Consider the following 18,864-nt stretch of genomic DNA (forward strand, 5'->3'; position numbering starts at 1 on the left):
CCAACTTCTTCAAGAGTTTTTCCTTGTAATTCTTTTGAATTATACAAACAGTCTCTAATTTATAAGGAAGAGGAAAAATTAATTTGTACATCCTGGGATAAAYTCAAACCTAGTAATTAATTATAGTAAAGGGCAAAGAATTTGTAGGTTGAAGCTTAGGCTGAAGTGAGAAAATACCAATTCTCAAAGGAAGTTGATAACTGAAAACAATTCTCTGATTTTGTTATGGCAATTAGGCCAGATATTATATCTTTTTAAAAGTCAATATATTGCTAGTCCTTTCTGAATACCAATCTAAAATTAAACAAACAAAAAAATCAAAAAGAAACAAACAACAACAACAACAAAAAACAACCAAAAATCAAAAAAACCAAGACAAAACCAAAAAAATAAAAAACCCAAGTATTTTTTAAAGTATTTTTTTTTTAAATTTACAAAACTACATAGTGGTCCTTTAGTTTATGTGGACATTATCTGTTAGGAGCATAAATAATCTTTCTAAAATGTCTRCTTCAGTCCTGAATCTAGACAGTTTTTTGCCTGTTAAAACCAAGTATTTTTGCCAAGGGATTCTATGATTTTAAGCACAGAAAGACATCCAAATAAACTCCAGTTAAATGCATCAGTCTCCTGTGCTAAGGGGATCATCCAAACCTTGCTAAAAACCAGTTAAAGAGAATTAAATCCTATCATTTAATCACACATTAGAAGATAAMACACATTAGACCCTAGCACTGTAAGAATTGGTGTTATTCTTTTGCTCTCAGAATCTGTAGCATTAAAAGTAGTCAACATCTTGCCCTTCAAGCAGCTATGTTCACTTCCTAAGACCTGACCAACTTTATTTCAAAATCCAGTTTATTCCATTATAAAACCACCTGTTCTGTATGCTTCACTTCTTCTTTGATCAACAGAAAYAATTAGCTTTTACATAGCTCATTTGAGCCACAGTGGTCCAGTCTGAGAGGAAATAATTAAAAAAATTCTTACTACACACTCTTAACAACACAACATCTTTCGACAGCATAATGCTAAGAAGGCTATTCATCAGTTCTGTCAACACTTTATGGAATTTGAAATAGATATCTGTTACACCCTCACAGATGTTTTGCATGTATTCTATTATGTCCCACAGCATTTCCTTCACGCAGTTACTYTCTTCTGGAAAAATACTTTAACTCCTTATTTAGTATTTTCTTCACTGACAATTTGGTTGGTTGCTAAAATACATTGAAGAGACATWCCAAAGACTCTTTGTGGGCAACGATCTCCATCAATTCTGCAGATGGTACTTTTAATGATAACAGTATTCAGAACATTTTTAAAAGTCCCATCTGTATATATATATCAGAGGAAATACTGCAAGCTGATACAAAGGAAAAAAAAAGAGGAGTATCAGCCTGTGGAATATAGTAGGTCCATTTTAGAATAACTTATTGCTGTATGCAAAYAAGCATTGCTCAAAAGTCATGTTTTTGGACACTGGACACCCAACATTACCCCAAGATTCACAAAAGAGCTCATACACAAAATTGGCCACAAGAACTGAAAAGTAATCTTCATGTTTGTCTGGAAAACTTCCATAGGTGACAATAAAACATTTTGCAAGAGCCAACATCCAGTACCAAAATACTCCAATTGCAATGGTATAGTCAGTATTCATGGAACAGATCTCTACCCAAAGGAAACTACTGACTTTTTTATGACCTCAGTGAAAGATGTAACTACAAAAGATGGATTAATTCTTGACAAAGTTATTTTGACTTGTCCATTTTCAGATGGGTCTCTAGTGATTCACAGAGGATCACAAGTGAGTCTAATTAAAGAGACCATGACTGAAGTGAGGCAAAGAGAATGTAAACACAATATCCCAGTCATAACAGATGGGATGTGCGCTCTTTTTAAGTCATCCTGCACTTTATGGGTCTTTAATACTTGTAAGAACATTCTAAATATGAAGGGCTGTTCTCTTATATTGCCTTATCATGTCTTCCTTAGTTCCTAATATCAAAACCATTCAATTCAAATTCCCTAGTAACTTATGACCCAAACCAATCTACTATGAACAAATTTAAACTGAGTGCATTTTAGTGGAGATAAACCACTGCCAAATCTGAATAAAACCTGGACTCCGCAGTGTGTCAAGTTCCCGTATCAGAAAACACCATCAATGGCAGTAACCTGAGCATTCAGTTAGGTTTCTATTCTTTGGTAACATGGCCTTATAAATGTTTACTCTAAAGTGAAATAACCTGTAACTCTGCAAAGACCATTCTCCAGTACAGGTTATTTCTGTGCCAGTAAATCTATTATATATCAGCATTTACAGAGATAAAGGAAGGCATAATACCAGAGGTTGTCTTATGAATCTAAGAAAATTGGCAAGATTCCCTGACAATCTTCTGGCCAGATGGTGGACGGATAGATGACTGGTTTCAATCAGAACCATATGCTGCTGAGAATCTATTACGTTCTCTTSTGACACTGACTTTACTATTTAACAGACTATTTCCAAACATTTGCTTTTCTTCATTCTTCAATTTCAAAACRTGTTTCAATGGATGCTYYATTATCTGAAGCAAATGGGCTAATGTTTACATTTATCCATCTTTTTTTTCAAATCATTCACCTTATTGTACATCCCAGAGTATCTCTCTAGCCAAAGCCTTTAGTTGCTCCTTGATTTCATGCTTCCATCATAGGAATGCCTCACCACATTCACCACTTACACCTTTTCTCACTGAGTCATCCTCTCTGTTTCTCCRTACTACTTACATACTTTCTTACTTCTCTCCCTTTTCTTCCTCGCTCTCAACAATCCTACCCAAGTCTCCTCCTTAACCACTTGCCTGTTACTATCTGTCAAATTGTCAGGCACTAACAACAGGAATACTTTATAGAAATAAAACAATCAACATGGAGCTATAAACTTTATCACCCACTTCAGGTAATAGTTAAGCTATTCTAAAACTATCACCAAACGGAGTCCTGTGAAAAACAAAAGACGAGTTACTAATCCAACCTTAGTCAATTAGCAGRTATTCTTCATCACAGAACTTGGAACTTTTCTTTTCTAAGAAGCTTTGTATAATAGCTTTTACTATCCAGGTGACTCGAGGACAATTTTACCGTGACACAGGTTAATTTCTTTCACTTTCCTGGCATTTTCCTARGACATTCTTCCAAAGCAGTGTGCTCCAATGCATGGTTTCAAGACTTCCCAGAAAAGGTGATCTCAGCAATTATTTACGCTAGAAGTAGCTTTTGCTTTCTTCCATTTTTAATTGCAAGACATCACAAATAGAAGCAATTCTAAACCCAAGATTTTAATTTATTGCAGTTTATTTTATTGAGTGTKCTAGGTTATTTTTACTTCTAGATGGAAAAGGACACTATGGATGTCAACACCTAAAGATATCAGGGTGCAACAGAATAAAGACAAAAAATATTCTCTTTGTGAGAACAAGACAAAAGCAATCAACATGAAAAAAGAGACTTTAACTAATAAGCACCAACTGGTACTTCTCTAAGAAATCTTGTAAATAAACTGTTCCTCAACAGTGGAAACCTYAGAGATTACAAATAAATTCAGATGGAAGGTAAAATGTAATGGCTAAACAATGTTCTTCCAGAGTTCTTCCAATTAGTTTCTGCAACTGGAGGGAATAAGGGGCAATAGAGGAACCCACCCTTAGGAACAAAGAGGGAGCGGGGGGAAATGGAAAAAAACCCTTGGACTCAAAACACTTTTGTAATCTCTGAAAACAAACTCTTCTATCTTCACATGGAAAATAAGCTCTCAGAGGAGTATCTCTATTTCACTTTCTGAAATTTATATTGAGTAAGAAAATGCTTTTTTGTTTGTATTTGGACATGGTAATTCCACTGAGGACTAAAAAATCATACTATAAAAACTGCAGGGAGGTAAACTTCTACCCACAAAACTACCATAGAAGAGCCCAGTCAAGGTTTTTAGATAGACAGACAATACAGTCAGATGTTTTGAGTCTATATTTTGTGGTATAGAAAGAACAATTCTAAATACCAGTTCCAGTAAAAGATGAAATACATAAGTAGAACCAAAGTTTAGCCAGAAAATGATCCTGCATAATGCTTCCAGTAATCCTGTCTCACTCTTCTGACACAGCAGCCTATAAAGATTTAATGTTGGGTGAAAAAGCAAACAGCTCAAAGCTGTAATTCTCCATTGGAGAGATTAGCCTGAAAMTGCCTGTTACATTGGCTGCCATTTCAACTAAGCAAGCTCCAATCCAATTACTGTAATACAGGCTCTCTGTCCAAATCATTGCACTTATAAGACTAAAACCAGTAAATTATGAGGTTCACTAAAACTATTTCAGAGTTTTTCCCTCTTTTATTAATACTTCACAGACTTTAGCAATCACWTTCCAACTACAAAACACTGATTACTCTTTTATGATTAAGCAAGCCACAGACCACATTTAACAAAGGAAAAGGCTCTCCCAACTGGGAGCAAGTTTTTTTTGGGGGAAGCAAATACTGGCTTAAAAGCAATTAAGTAATTCAACAGAGTCAAATTTACATGATTACCATGCTTATTCTTTTAAACTTATATTTTAAAAAAGAAAGAAAAAAGCAAACAAAAAGACCCACCAAATTAGTAACCCCAAGTGTATCTCCCTATTTATTTATTTAAATGTAAGATAAGTTACTTTGGGAATATGACAGACCTCAGCAAAATCATACCCCATCTTAAGAATGCATCTATGCATGCAGTCTTTAGCAAGTGCAGCACAGATATTTGTTCCATTTCTAAAATCATCTATGTCTTGCACTGTATGCATTTAGAGGCCAACACAGGCCACTAGGACCAGCCTGATCTAATTAGACCTGCTTTGAGCTCAGGATCAGACTAGACGACCTCAAAGGTCCCTTCTAACCAAAGTCATTCTATGACTCTGTATTTTAGCCTGTTTGACCAATTGTTGTAGAGATATTTATACTGACAAAGGAAATACATCAGCAGAGTCCATCTGAAACTTCAAAATATATCTGAGTAACGGAATTACTTTACACAGTTGTTATATTTATGTAGACTACTGCCTTATTAAAACAACAGTTTAAGTGATTCTCTCTAAACACCTTTCCTCCCTAGCAGTCCTCTATTGCTAGCTGTASATAAACTGATGCATTTCATAAAGTACGCCTTTCTCTTTTCCTGGAAGGCAAAAAAGTAATTGTCTATGAAAATAGTTATTCTGTTATTAAATTTCTTATCTCCTCCAGAAACATCTGAGTTGAACAGACAGTTGACTTACTACAGTGTTGAAGCCCTAACATGAGCTTTCTAATAATTAAAAGCTACATATTAAAGGAATGTACCTATAAAATATCTAGTGTACTGATACACTGCGTGCTTAAAACTGTAAAATAAATGTATCAATTACTTTACAAGTTTTAATTGCATGCATGATTTAKTCTGTTTGTCCCTCTACCATGGTTAAGTTTGGAGTTTTTTTAAACAAAAATGCWTAATATCTCAACTAGTCCTCAGTTGCTGCAAATTAAACAATGGAGCCAAAATGGTTACAAATGGTCTRTCCTAGCACAGGACTGGCAAGTCAAAATGCAGAGCATTCATGTCTCTCAGAAATGACACTGCATTCATCTGCACAGAGCTGGGAATCTGCACTGAGATGCTTGTTCAGAATGCCACTTGTCATTTTAGAACCACTGGTTTCACAAATGGAGTAAGTTATTCTGTAAATAATATCTGCCTCTCTTGTCCCTTCTATTTGTAATGACATTACATAAATTCATGTCCATTTAGAACTGAAATGKACTGCCAGTGTATGTCACAAAGCATCTCAAGAACTTCACAGAATATGTATTTTCAGCCACTAGCAATCAGGATTATATTTCATTAAATGGTAAAAGTAGAGTAACTGTTTATCAACGTCTTAAGCCACACAGCTCTCAGTAGATGTTTCTAAATTCATTCCTTCTCCTCATTACCCAAAGTGACTCAAGTTACATTATGAATACAAGAAAGATGTTTAGTTTTAAAATCCACTACAATCTGCAACTTCGAATAAAACAAAATTAATTTATGCACATTTAAGGAATATAGCAGTACAAACAAACTTYCGATAATTTCCAGGGAATTGGCTACAATAAAAAAACATGACGCCCGCAGGCAGGTAGAAAGTGCCTTCTCTAGACATACTAAGTCAGACAAAAGAAGCAAGGAAATAGTGTCCAAAATTTCATCCAATTCCCTTATTCCCACTCTAAAAATTAATGGGTTATTTTATGCCCACTCACCCACAAAAGTGACTGTTTATAACCTGAGACAAACTTACCTCAATGGTGTAAGCCGGGGTGTGTTTGATAATTTCTCCACTATGCAAAGTCCTGATAATAGCAAAGTCAGCAGTAGCAGCTGCTCCCCTTCGACTGCTGGCAGTGGATATTTCATCACCTCGAGAACGATCAATTTCAATCCCATCTTGTATTGATTCTTCATCTTTGATGTTTGCTGTTTTCTTCTTCTTTTTCTGCCTCTTTGATCCATTTTGACCATCAGTTTGCGCCTTCCGCTGCCTAAATTGGGCAAGCTGTATARAAGACAAAATCTTGTTAAAGGTGAAAGTTTTCCTCTTTATTACTAAMGACATCTTCTATAAAGGCTTAGCCACTATTCTACATAAAGCTTCAAACTAATCACTACTGAGAACAAGCTGGAAGTTAATGCTGCATATATGAGACAGACTCAGATTGTTTTTCCATTTACATAGTTTAACAAAATCTTAAATGCAAACCAACACTGTTAATGAACTCAGTGTCAGTAACAGCAAGTTACTCTTCCACAGACTGATACCTAGAAATTAAAACATTCAAAGGTAAAGACACAAATGTCATTATAAAGCACAAATGCAATGAAATAACCTGATCTCATTTTTCAATTTTATAGCAACCTCAAAATAATTTACATAAATCCCTTTCAATTTTTATTTCAGAGACACATAAAAGCAAACTTGCCTTCCAGCAAGTGCCATATAAAGTCTTTTAAAAAAATTGTTATAACTCCAAAATCTGAACAAGTTACTGAAAACATCATAAAGAAATAGCAAAGTAGCAAAACACATAATAAGGGAAGAGTCCAAAACCAAAAAGCAAGCAGATTACAAGACACACTACCTTGTAGCAAAACATTCTGATGAACAAAAAGTCACAGGTGAGCCAGGCACACAGTTTAAAAACCAATTAGTATGTAAGCTATTCAAATACTGTAAGACACTGCCTTTTGAAGAGCTTATCACTTTTAATCACTTTACAATGGTTTACACAAGAAAATCCATTTAAAATATTGTTTTCTTAACAAGAACAGAATTTTACAGAAAAACAAACACGTCAGGTTTTACCTATTAAAACTCAAAATTAAAAAGATTCTTTCAATAAAATCTGAAAACAGAATCATTACTTTCCAATTGAAGCATCCAACATTAAGTGCTACAATATGTTTCATAAATGTAGCTCCAGTGTAAAGCACACAAATAAAGACCCTAAAGCTTTAAACTTCTAAGATCAACCACTACTGAAGTATCATGGGTTTTTTAATAAATATGCTGCAGTTGTAAGAAAAATATATAGAAAAGTTAGCATATTTGCTCATGATATTCACCAGTCGAGAAAGCCAGGTGTCCATCCAACTTCTTCAGAAACACCCAAATCGAGCAGGACGGATGAATCCCCTTTCCCAGTCACTGTTTCGTTACAGTGCAAGATGTCACTTGAAGTGTTTTCTAGGTTCTCATTTGACCCCAAGAGAGCTGAGAAGCCCCAATCTAAATAAATACATCACTGACAGATCAGTTCTGACTTGTGGTGGTTTATGCTTTTGTCCCTTTATTTGTATCTCTTAGTGGGTTGCTTCAGCCTCCTCGTCTCCTGTCTTAGGACAATGGACAGCCTGGCATATGGCTCCTGCTCTGTTTACAGGAGGAGGACCCAAAGATTTGCTGAGCCAAATATGCTCACCTAAGTACTTAATACTTACCTTCTCTCTACTACTTTTCTAATTACTTCAACTTCAGGGTTTGTTTTCTGGTTTTTTTTTTGGTTTTTTTTTTTKTTKTTTTTTKTTKKTTTTTTTTTTAAATAGGTATCTTTTGTTATTTCACCCACAATCTATTAAATCCAAATATTCTAAACAGGAAAAGAAAGGGTAGTCTCTTTCTAAATCAAAGTCTAAGAGAAAACCCCTCCAAAACAGCCAGCCAATCAACCAACCAAYCAACCACCCACCAAACACAACTGAAGAGATTCAGGTTCTCAGAAACAGGTAAAGTTTCCAGTTGTCCCCTAAGGATTTTACTACATTCTCCTAAAACTGTAAGTTTATYTCAATAAAATATTTTCAGTTATTCAAAAGAAAAGCACAATTTGTTCAAACWTCCCAATGACAGAAAGCAGACAACCGGACTTTGAGTGCAACTACTGAGAGGTTTTGCCTTTTTTGTGTTTTACTTTTAAGTAATAAATAACAYGTAGTGCCACTGGTCAAGAACTCTCTTCCCCAACTTGATTGAAACCTTCTGTAATGGAAAGTTAAGTTGGCTTTTTCAAAGCAGCTTTACAGTCTTTATTTGTCTACAAAATTAGACATGGAGCTCAAGGACAAATGAATTACTCCTGGTCTGTCCTCAAGTATTTTGCATATTTTAACTGAAGCATCTGGGCATGCCAGATTTCCCTCCTTTCAAAATTAAATTGTTAACTTTCACTTCTCCAGAATCAACAGACAAAAATCTACCATGGCAGTTATAAGCAGAACCCAGCTTTTTTTTTTTTTTTTTTGTTTAGAAACTGATGAAGATGAGCACATATGAAAGCTAAACACATGCGAAAAATGAAAATATTACATTTTTGTGTTACATGAGTTCTCAACTGACAAATTCTGTATGAGCATCTAAGACTTTGGAAATAGCTGCACTAGTAGTGATGGATGCATGCACAAATCATAGCMCTTTTTAGCCCACACATTCAAATACACACAGAACTGTTTGGCTACTAATAAAATGTAACTTTAAATTCATATTCTTAATCTAATTTTAAAAGCWAGAAATGAGAGAGGCAGCACAGCAAAAAGCTACTGCTGACCAAACACATTCTGTGATGTTCACATAAAAACAGGGGAGTCTTAGATACTGAATTCGAACTAGAGTCAAGGATCTTTGTTCCAATGACAACAGGGAAAAGTCCACCAGCAGTCATGGGAGCTAAGGAAAACAAATTCTTTAGAATTAAAACTTTCAGTTTAAAAGAAAATACTTCCAGATTTTGTATTTCTAGAAAAACAGATTTTTCCAGTATGAAAAAAACACGAAACAAATACAGGCTGATAAAATGTCTTATCTTGTCTTCCAGGCACACCAGCTTAATTATGCCACAACTAAGCCTGTGGAGAACTTAATACTGCTTCCATCAGTTCTGAATCTGCAGATTTGAAACAATTCAATATCAAGTTTCTCTTGAGTAAAAAAAATTGCAAGCAGAAGCCAAGTACGTACTCATAAGGAGGTACTCATGGAGGAGGAGGAGAGAAACAGAAGCTGAAGGACACTCAGAACAGGCTCTCTGCATCAAAACATCTCTGAGAGCCAACAGAGAACAAGCACCTTACATTGGGAAAGCATGGGGAAGACAGTCATGATCCATGGGGAAGACAGTCATGCTAAAAAACACATTTTTAGCACATATGAAAACCAATCCAGAGCATTCTTTATCACTATTCACCCATCTGTCAAGACATTGCCTCCAGCTTCTCCATCATGCTGATAAGACCTTGCTTGGATCCTGCAAGCAGTACTGAAACCCGTTAAAAATATCACCTGTTTTTCAGTAGTGAAGAAAACTGATTTCCCTCTTTGACTCTCAGCTTTTGTAACTAAATTAACTAACAACTTGCAATTCCCAGCTCATAGGTTTTTCAAGTCCRGCTTCTGGGCAAAAAAGCAATCCTCTTGGAAATAGCCATGTTCACTTCATAGCATTTAGAAAAAAAATAAATTCATGTCTGAAGTATTTCTATCAAATATCCAGTGTATAATGAAATAAGAATAAAAAATATGTTTCTTTCTTTTTAATGCATAAAAGGGACAATAAAATTTAGCAGAAAGAATAACTTGTTAATTTCCAAAATTTAGAAGTGCCATTTACAACAGCTACTCAGYTTTCCATCAGTTTGAAAAATGGGAAATGGATATTAGTAGCAAATTCTATTACAAGACATTTTGCCTCTTATAAACAGAGAAACACTTACTGAGTCACCAGACTACAAAACTGATAATGGGTATATTTTCAAAATAATTTCCTACAGTAAAAGAACAAATGAATAGAAGAACTTAAGGATTTAGATGATATATGCCTTTGTCTAATTCTAATTCTAACTACCCACTCATGAATCTGAAAACCAAATACTAGGACCAATTCCCACATCACAGATTACACAAGAATTATGGACTCCTGGTAACATTATCTTCACTTTTAAATGCTGGTATCTTCCAACTGGCAGAAAGTCAGAAATGYGGAGAAGAATCAATTGCTATTAGGAACTAAATACTCCTGAGACAGAAGGGAACTAACTTGCAGAGTGGAGGGGCTTGGTTGTGTGAACCATGTCAATTATGATAGTTCATGTACTGCTATTACAACACCAGTACTATTTATTTATTCAGCTACCTTCAGCAGATTCTSACCTTCGGCACCTGTGCCAGCAATTTGGATTGCTGGGTTACACTGTCCATTGACTAGTTTCAAATATGGTCTGACTGAACTATTTCTAGAGTAAAAKTCCATGGTAAAATAAAATTTGGCTCCAACAGAATGCAAATCTTAATCTCCTCTTAAGCACTTAAAATAAAATCTGAACAAAAGCTGCAACATTTAATCACTGCCTAAATGATTAAATGACAATACTGAAAAAAACYCTGAACATCAATGAAGCTACATTTGAAAAACATCAATATATGTATTTTTAGTTCATATGCTTAAAGGACTTTTGAGAACAGAAACACATTAAGAACCATTTAAAACCGGATGCTGCTTTATGAACGTATGTTCAGCATTCTCAGATAACGTAATAGATGTTGATAGCCTCATTTTCAGAGGTATTACAGTAAATAAAAATTGAAATTGCTCAGTGGTTCCAAAGAAGGATGTTAGGAAATAAGATAAAACAATATTTGCTGTCATTACTGTTTAAAAACAACTTCTGATTGATAAGAAATTTGTAGGTATAGCACATCCTGTATAAGTATAGCTGTGCAGTCACACTTCACATGCACAAACATTACTARATGTAAACTTCAACTTTCTAAAACCAAACACATCTCAAATTTAGTGCTATGCAGGCACTTCTTATAGAAAGAGCAGTCTGTTAATCTCAACAACTCCTCTCAAGTACAAACCCCCTATTTCTTTTTTATATTCATTTAAGGAAAAAGTATAAAGGGATGAGTCACAAACTTACAGACTGACAMCAAAAAGGAACTTCAGACAAGCTGCTACAAACAAGTAATTACTATTTTTTCTTCTTACACAGTAAAAAAAGCATGAATACAGATTTACATCATGATACTGCATTTCTTAACTACTATAACTTCAAAAGAGGTTCCAGACACTGCTTAAGCTGCACATGAATGTGTCCATCTCACAGATTAGGACTTATTCTTTGCCAGAAGTTCTCAAACAGTCTCGTGTCCACGGAGAAATGTTTTATGCTGGATCAGGTCATATTCAGATTACTCATACAATGTAAGAAGACAAGGATTTTTGAATCTTCTGGTCTCTAGCTAAAAACAGTAGTTAGTGGCTGAACAACAAATTGACTGCCCTGTAATATTCTTTATAGATAATCTGGATGATAAAATTGAATGCAATGACTTTAAGCAAGTTCATGGACCACAACAAACTGGAGTAAAGCCAGATATCGCAGAAGGAAGAAACACCATACAGAGAGACCTGTACGTGCTGAAAGACCAAGCCAACAAGGACTAGATGTGAGTTAATAAAAATAGACAACACATTCCCTGGGGTATCACATCCTCTGGGAYGGAATTATCCCACATCACAGGAACAGCAGGGGACTGACTGGGGGATGTGTGTAGCTCTTCTGAAGAGGACCCGAGAGTGAACCCGGCAAACTACCCCAGAGCAAGCAGCATGCCCTGGCAGCAATGAAGAGACACCATTAAACTTTGAAATTACTCTCGATGTCTGCCAAAGTAAAAGACTGAAATACAAGTTTTGTGATTAAATACCTATGGTATGACTAAAAAGCCCTCATGCRATCCTGTCTTGTAGAACAGAATTTGATAATAACAATAATATTTGTTATTTGAGACTGCCTCACAATACAGTGGAAAAACCCCAATGAGCCTAACAAACAAATCCTGGCTCCAGTGCTTCAATGCAAATGTTTGATTTAAGTGCAGAAAGCATATTTTAAACTTTTCATCTAGCAAACTGAAAGCCACAGGAGTGGTATCTGCAACTGAGCATACAGAAGGTAAGAAAAAGTGAAATAGAATTTTTTGTCAAGTGTTGCTTGAAACTTTCCACCAACACAAAAGGCACAAATTTGTCTCAGAAAGGTACATTTATTCYGCATATGGAGTGAATGCTACAGAGTCTGCTTTAAATTGCACCTGAATGTATAACGTGCATTGTGGCAGACTGCCTTGTATAAGATACATCCCAGACTTGGCTGCAAGTACATAATAACACTTGGATATATCATGAAAATCATRGTAGATCATAAACAGTCCTGTGATAGAAAGGCTCAGGCTTTGGTAGTTACATTTCTCCTAATCCCCATCACTGAATGACAAAAAGGTATAAATTCTGAAAGATTACTGAACGAAAGTGAAACCAAAATATGTAGACCAAGACAGACTGCCACCTTGTCTTAAAGAGTGACGGATTAAAGAATTTAAGAATCACCTGCCCTAGCAATGATAGGGCAAATGACTATCTCCTTGATGACAGATAAGCAATTATTCCTACAGAAGCATTCAGTGACACAAAAAGAACCAAAAAGCAGAGCCCTGAGGTGGGATTTGTTTTGATCATTTATTAAGCACATATATGTCCCAAGAAGTCCTGACCAGYATGTTCTACAAGGCCATAGTGACAAACTAAAAAGGCCAACCCGAATTTGAAATTTTGATGTGATTCAGAAGTTGACCTTTGCRGCAGTTTAAATTCATCCATCCCACCATTCCCTGGATAACTGAAAAAATACCTGCCATAATCTCTGTCTCATCCATGACCTAGTTTTATGGTTCCAATACATAGTCACATTTTTCTGTTTCATAGCAGGAGATAAGGGATAAGGAAGAGAGTCTAGGGGATGGCAATACTCAGATTTAGGCAGTAAATCTCACCTGGGCCGTTTAAAACTCATTTGCTGTGAGGCCATCAAGTTTTGTTAAAGCTTAACAGTTTGTCCCTGAAAAGATGTTGAACAGTTAACTGGTACAAGAGTAGAAAGTGACACTGTCACCGTTTCCATAGTCTCAGAAGGTCTAAGCACTGAGGGTTGTCTTGGCAAAGCACAACTCCTGAAGTGTAGGTAAGTTTACAATCCCTGCTCCTTCTAGATTCCTGATTAAGTTAGTCTATACTAACAAAAGGATAACTGAAAGTAAGATGAATGAAAATTTTCAAATCTTGAGATAAATACCTACAAAAAGAAGAGCAAGCAACCTGCAAATACTTTAAACATATTACGGCACATAGCTGAAAATCCAAACTGTAAGTAAAGAATTAATGTTCTTTGCAAGTTTCAATCTGCTTAGCTGTTGAGCCAAACAGAGCTTTACATTATTTGTTCCATTCAACAGATGCTGAATTTACTAAATGGGAAACATTAGGCTGAAGGGACAAGAAATAATCACCCAGAAATGAGRTATTTCCAATCTACTGATTTTTATRTTGCAGTCACAGTGAGATTTTCCCAAACAGCTTGAATAAGACATTAGAATGCCTCCCTTATGGAGACTTAAGTGACTCATGAGTATTAGTTGATGACAATAAGACTATGAAAATTTCCAAAGAAGAAATCCTATAGTCTYGTTCTAAATAAAAGCTTGAGAGTCTTTCAGCCTTAGAGACAGCCATTCCTTCGCAGTCCTCTGAAGAAAACCAATGGGATCACCACAATTTGCAATTATAGCTGAGCTATCATAAAGGACAACAGAGGATAATGGGAGGAATAGCACTTCAGGCAATTCTTTTTAGTAGTCTTTATCAAGTTAAGAATACTATTGGCAGTGCTAATTACYAAGGGCGCTGAACTGGAATGAACCCCGCCAGATGGCACTGTGAGCTGGAAAGCCTCAGAATTAGTGTGGTTCTGATCTGGTCTGCTCTTCCCTGTCCCAAGAGTTTAAACAGGAGCAGATCTAGGAACAGCTAAGTTCATTACAGCTGGGTTATTTTCTGGACAAGGAATGGAAGTTAAGTGCATGATGAAAATTTTCTCTAAGTCAGGTTACAATGACTGACACAAGTCATTTTAGCRCTGGACTGCTTCAAGAAAAGCAATGCCTCAAACTTACTTCTAAAAATATTGCTCAACTAGTCCTCAATGAAACTGTTTCTACATAAATAACTTATATTTTGAGCCTATCTACTTTTTAATTTTACTCTTCTCATACTGAATGCTGTCTCTCTGATGATATAGAGGGTGAAAAACTCATCTGATACACASTGGAATCAAATTTCCCCAAAGAGAAGAGGAAATAAGTGGATCGGGACAAGCTGTTAGTGACAAAAAATAAGAGGGCAACAGAAGCTTATTTCATGCTGTTCTCTAAAAAAACACAGATCATCCACACATGATGCCTAAAACATTAGGAAGTCTTTGGCCATCCACGCTAAAGGCGCTGACATAAAACTGAGCCTCCTTTACCCAGCATGAAGTGATGATGATCACCAGGTGGGCGCTGTCTCAAAAGGCACTGTCTCTCCATTGCTTTTGCAGTTTCAAAGGCTCAGTAACAATAGGAAGGCAAATGAGTTAAGCACTGACAGAAACACACTCCTGTTCCATCAGATTTATGTGTAATACCATCTTTGATTAAAAACTGAATCCTGATACATTTTTCAGCTAGGCTGAAAAAATCCCAAATGGCRCAGAGACAAAGTCAAGTCTTCAATATTCAAAAACCTTTTGAAAAAATTTTTGGAGAGGAGGTGGGGAAGGAGGAGGGCTTATCACAATGCAAATGAACAGATTCACAAATATGTTTAACAAAAATGTTTCTTCTTCTACTCCCTAAGCCTTTCTGAAGTAATCCAACTTGCCATAGCAAGTAAATTCTAGGCCAGAGCCAAAATTTTGTCAAATAAATTTTAATAAAGGAGATACAAATGTTAATGCTACTTTTTAAAAGAATGAGGGAAGAAAGGTTTTACTACTTACTTTGCTCAACTGCCAGTTTTTAATGAGTCATATGATGTTCTCCACTGATTCTTTGAACTAAAATACTTCACTGCTTTGCTGTATTGTCCTTCACATCTCGTAAAAGTTATTTGAAAAATTGCACCCAGAAGATGGGTTTGTATAATAATTCATTCTTAAAAACTTATCCTAATATTAGATTCAGATACTCTGAAAGCATTAGCTGCTTTCCATAACATGTTCATACAGTCCAATGAACAGGTATCTCACAATCCTTTAGAGACAAAAGTATCAATATTTATCCTCAGGCACTTTTCCGGGGTGTTTTGGTATTCACATAAGGCTATAGGTAACTTCAGCTGTGACTGTCCATTTAAGGCCAGTAAGCTCATGGAAGTGCAGGACCCTAAACAAGATGTAAATGGAGATGAGATTCTATTAACTGAAACAGCTGCTGTATTAAGATATATGTAAGAATCCACACTTTGATTTCAGTATCACTTTCTTATGAATGAAAACACAGGATGTGATATGCTTTGCTAACACAAACAGAAGATAGACTTTAGGAAGTGAACATACAATTTGATATCTGGTGATTTAAATAAAGCTATCAAATTATCACATCTTAGTAACACTTAACAGCTGAACAGGAAGTGATGGTGTCTATGACAGACAAAATAATAAATAAGATTTCTGAGCTCCAAAAGGAGACACAACCTTACTTATCTTGGTCTTGATGGATAACAACACGATACCACTTCATTTTAATGAGAAATTACCAAAATTTAAAGCTGTCAGATATTGTGTTAGAACTTGAAGGAYAGCTAATAAAACTAAGCCACTGGTGCCKGYAGTAGACTAAATTAGGTAGGGTACATGTGGTACACATGACACCAACCAAATGGAAGGTAGATAGCTGTGTATCTGTACTAGCCTAAGGCATACACACSAATAAAAACAAAACTTGTGCTCAATAAATCTGATCAGATAAAGATAAAGGTAAAACAAAAGCAAACAAACTAACAAACAAAAATGCCTGGGACTTCCAAAAGATATCACATCTTAAAGCTTTTGGGGCAGATCAAGTCATTGCTGACAAAATACATTTGGCAGAAAAATCATTAGACAGAAGCCATAATTAGTACAATAATTCATAAAGATGAACTCTTCAGCAAGCATTGACATTTTTGTAACGTTGTACAATTACAAATGTGGTTAAGATTTTATGTACTCTTCTCCCACTCAATTCCTGATGAATTCAGCCTTGTGAAACAAGTTATCTTCTGAAARTAAAAGGCAGATACTGCCCTCTGGAACAGAAGGCAAAAAGCACTTAAGCATTAAAACTATGTACTAGCTTCAAATTTTTTACCTGCTTTTTCTTTTAATATTGTGTTTGATTCAACGAAATTGTAGGCTTAGACTTTACATTTACTGCTGTTGATTACTACAGACCCAATCAGTCAAGCGTTACAAAAAGTATCAATTTTTCTCATTCTTACCTGCAGAACCATACTTCCTGAACTGTTCATAATTAATTATTTAAATAAACTATTAAGATGAATATACTACAGACCAGAAGAAATATAGAAAGAAGTAATGGACTTTCATAGACAGCAAGCATCAGTCAGGTTTACAGAAAAAATAAAACCCAAACATTTATTTTACAGCATAGAGGTTAAATATAGACATTAAAACATTAATCTATTCAGAATTTCAATTTYTGGAAAGCAAAAGAGTCATCAGACATATGTCAGTATGTTGCTTTCTCTATCACTAAAATAAATTTACTAACAATCTGMGCATTGCTTATGTAGTAACTTCAATTTATTTCTTCTTAAAGCAACTGGTTCAACACCTGTTAAATACCAATAAGGATATAGCTGTATCAGCTGTATGACCAAATAYAGTAAAATCAACAGCTGGAGATGCCTTTAATTAATCCCTTGGAGTTCTTACAGGATAACTATTTTAAGAAAACAACTGCAATACAGTAACACAGTTTAGCATTAAGCATGTTAATTCCACTATATTTAGGGCTTAGAAAATACTCAAGTCAAAAGAAGTGTCTTCCAGGATAGGTACAGACTAAAAAACAACAAAATTATGTCATAAAATACTAGAAGCAGTTGGGTGGTTAGTAAATTTCTGCCTTGTTCTGTACTTTTCTTCACATGCTGCCCTTCTCCCCCAAAAAATAACCTGAGGAAAACATTCCTGAGACAATAGGGCCATGAAAAAATGAGTCCATCTTTTCCTTGAGTCCAAAGCAAGGCTACATTTCAATCTAAACTGAAAGATGGAAAGAGACAAGTTCTGGTTCTGGTAAAACAGAAATTATTTTCATGTCTCCTAAGTGKTAATTCTTCTCCTCAATTACCACTTTCTTTGTATTAACCACAGATAACTGCAATTTATCACATCCTAGAATACAGACTTTTATCGTCACTTCTAACAGCAATCTGAGAGGGGAAAGAAGTTATATACCACACTGAACTTCATTCAGTTTGCAGAACAAGCCTGATACTTCAAACAGAAGTTCACAGTGTTTCTCTAAAGGCCTTTTAAACTCCAGGGAAGAGTAATCCTAAATACTTTACGACCTTTTGACTTTAATACCACTGAAACAACTTATTGTGACTTCAGGGCCGACTGTTCTTTTTTATCAGCAAGATAAAGGTGGCAAATCAGATTTTTTTTTTTTCAAGAAAACTTCAAACAACTTCTAGTACCCTAAAATAGCATTGTTTGCTTAATAAGAGCAAATGTTCTTATTAGCTGGGCACAGAATGCTTTCATAATAGGAAAAAAATAGTTGGTTCTAAAAATCCCACACTCTAACTTCCCCATTAATATCAAAACCCATATAGAGTAATTAACACAAGATATTTAGACAACGAAATTTTAAAAAGACCATTATCAATATTTTCTTTAATTCAGAAACACAAAAATCACAACCTATGGCCATCTGTGCCTGCCAGTTAGAAGACAACTCTAAAAATACAAAAGTATGCCAAAGCAACAGTTGCCAGTAACTCCACACTGTGCTTGCCAATCAAATTACTGGCAACCTGCAAGTTTATATGTAACACAGACTCKTTATTCCCCTTATTAACTGTCTTACATGTTTACAAGTTAAAGTTGACATTTTTAATTTTTATAAAGATTGAGCTATTAACATGCAACTATAAAACTAGAAAATATAAAGTTTCACAAAGGAAAGTAATGATCTTCAAGTCTCTAATAATGGTATCCTAAATACAAATGACTTGAACTTTATTTGATTTGGAGCATTACCAGGCTCATTTATGTTTTTCCTTTCTTGCATTTATGCAAGAAATAACTATAAGCAAAATCCGCATGTTTTCAACTGGAGAAAAATCTCCAGAATAAATTTACGTACACTTGTTTTA

The 18,864-nt window shown here is 35.2% G+C and overlaps 1 protein-coding gene across 1 annotated transcript in view; it reads right to left on the minus strand.

Annotated features, from left to right (window-relative positions):
* Positions 1-18,864, minus strand: part of AKAP9 (A-kinase anchoring protein 9) — a 106,542-nt gene that overhangs the window by 76,029 nt on the left and 11,649 nt on the right. The window contains exon 2 of the mRNA XM_057380944.1: positions 6,345-6,599. Coding sequence (XP_057236927.1) covers positions 6,345-6,599 — 255 coding nt within the window. The remainder of the gene's footprint in view (positions 1-6,344; positions 6,600-18,864) is intronic.

The sequence above is a fragment of the Malurus melanocephalus genome, unplaced genomic scaffold (genome assembly GCF_030028575.1).
Source record: "Malurus melanocephalus ecotype Western Australia unplaced genomic scaffold, MMel_1.1 scaffold_483, whole genome shotgun sequence".
Taxonomy (NCBI): domain Eukaryota; kingdom Metazoa; phylum Chordata; class Aves; order Passeriformes; family Maluridae; genus Malurus; species Malurus melanocephalus.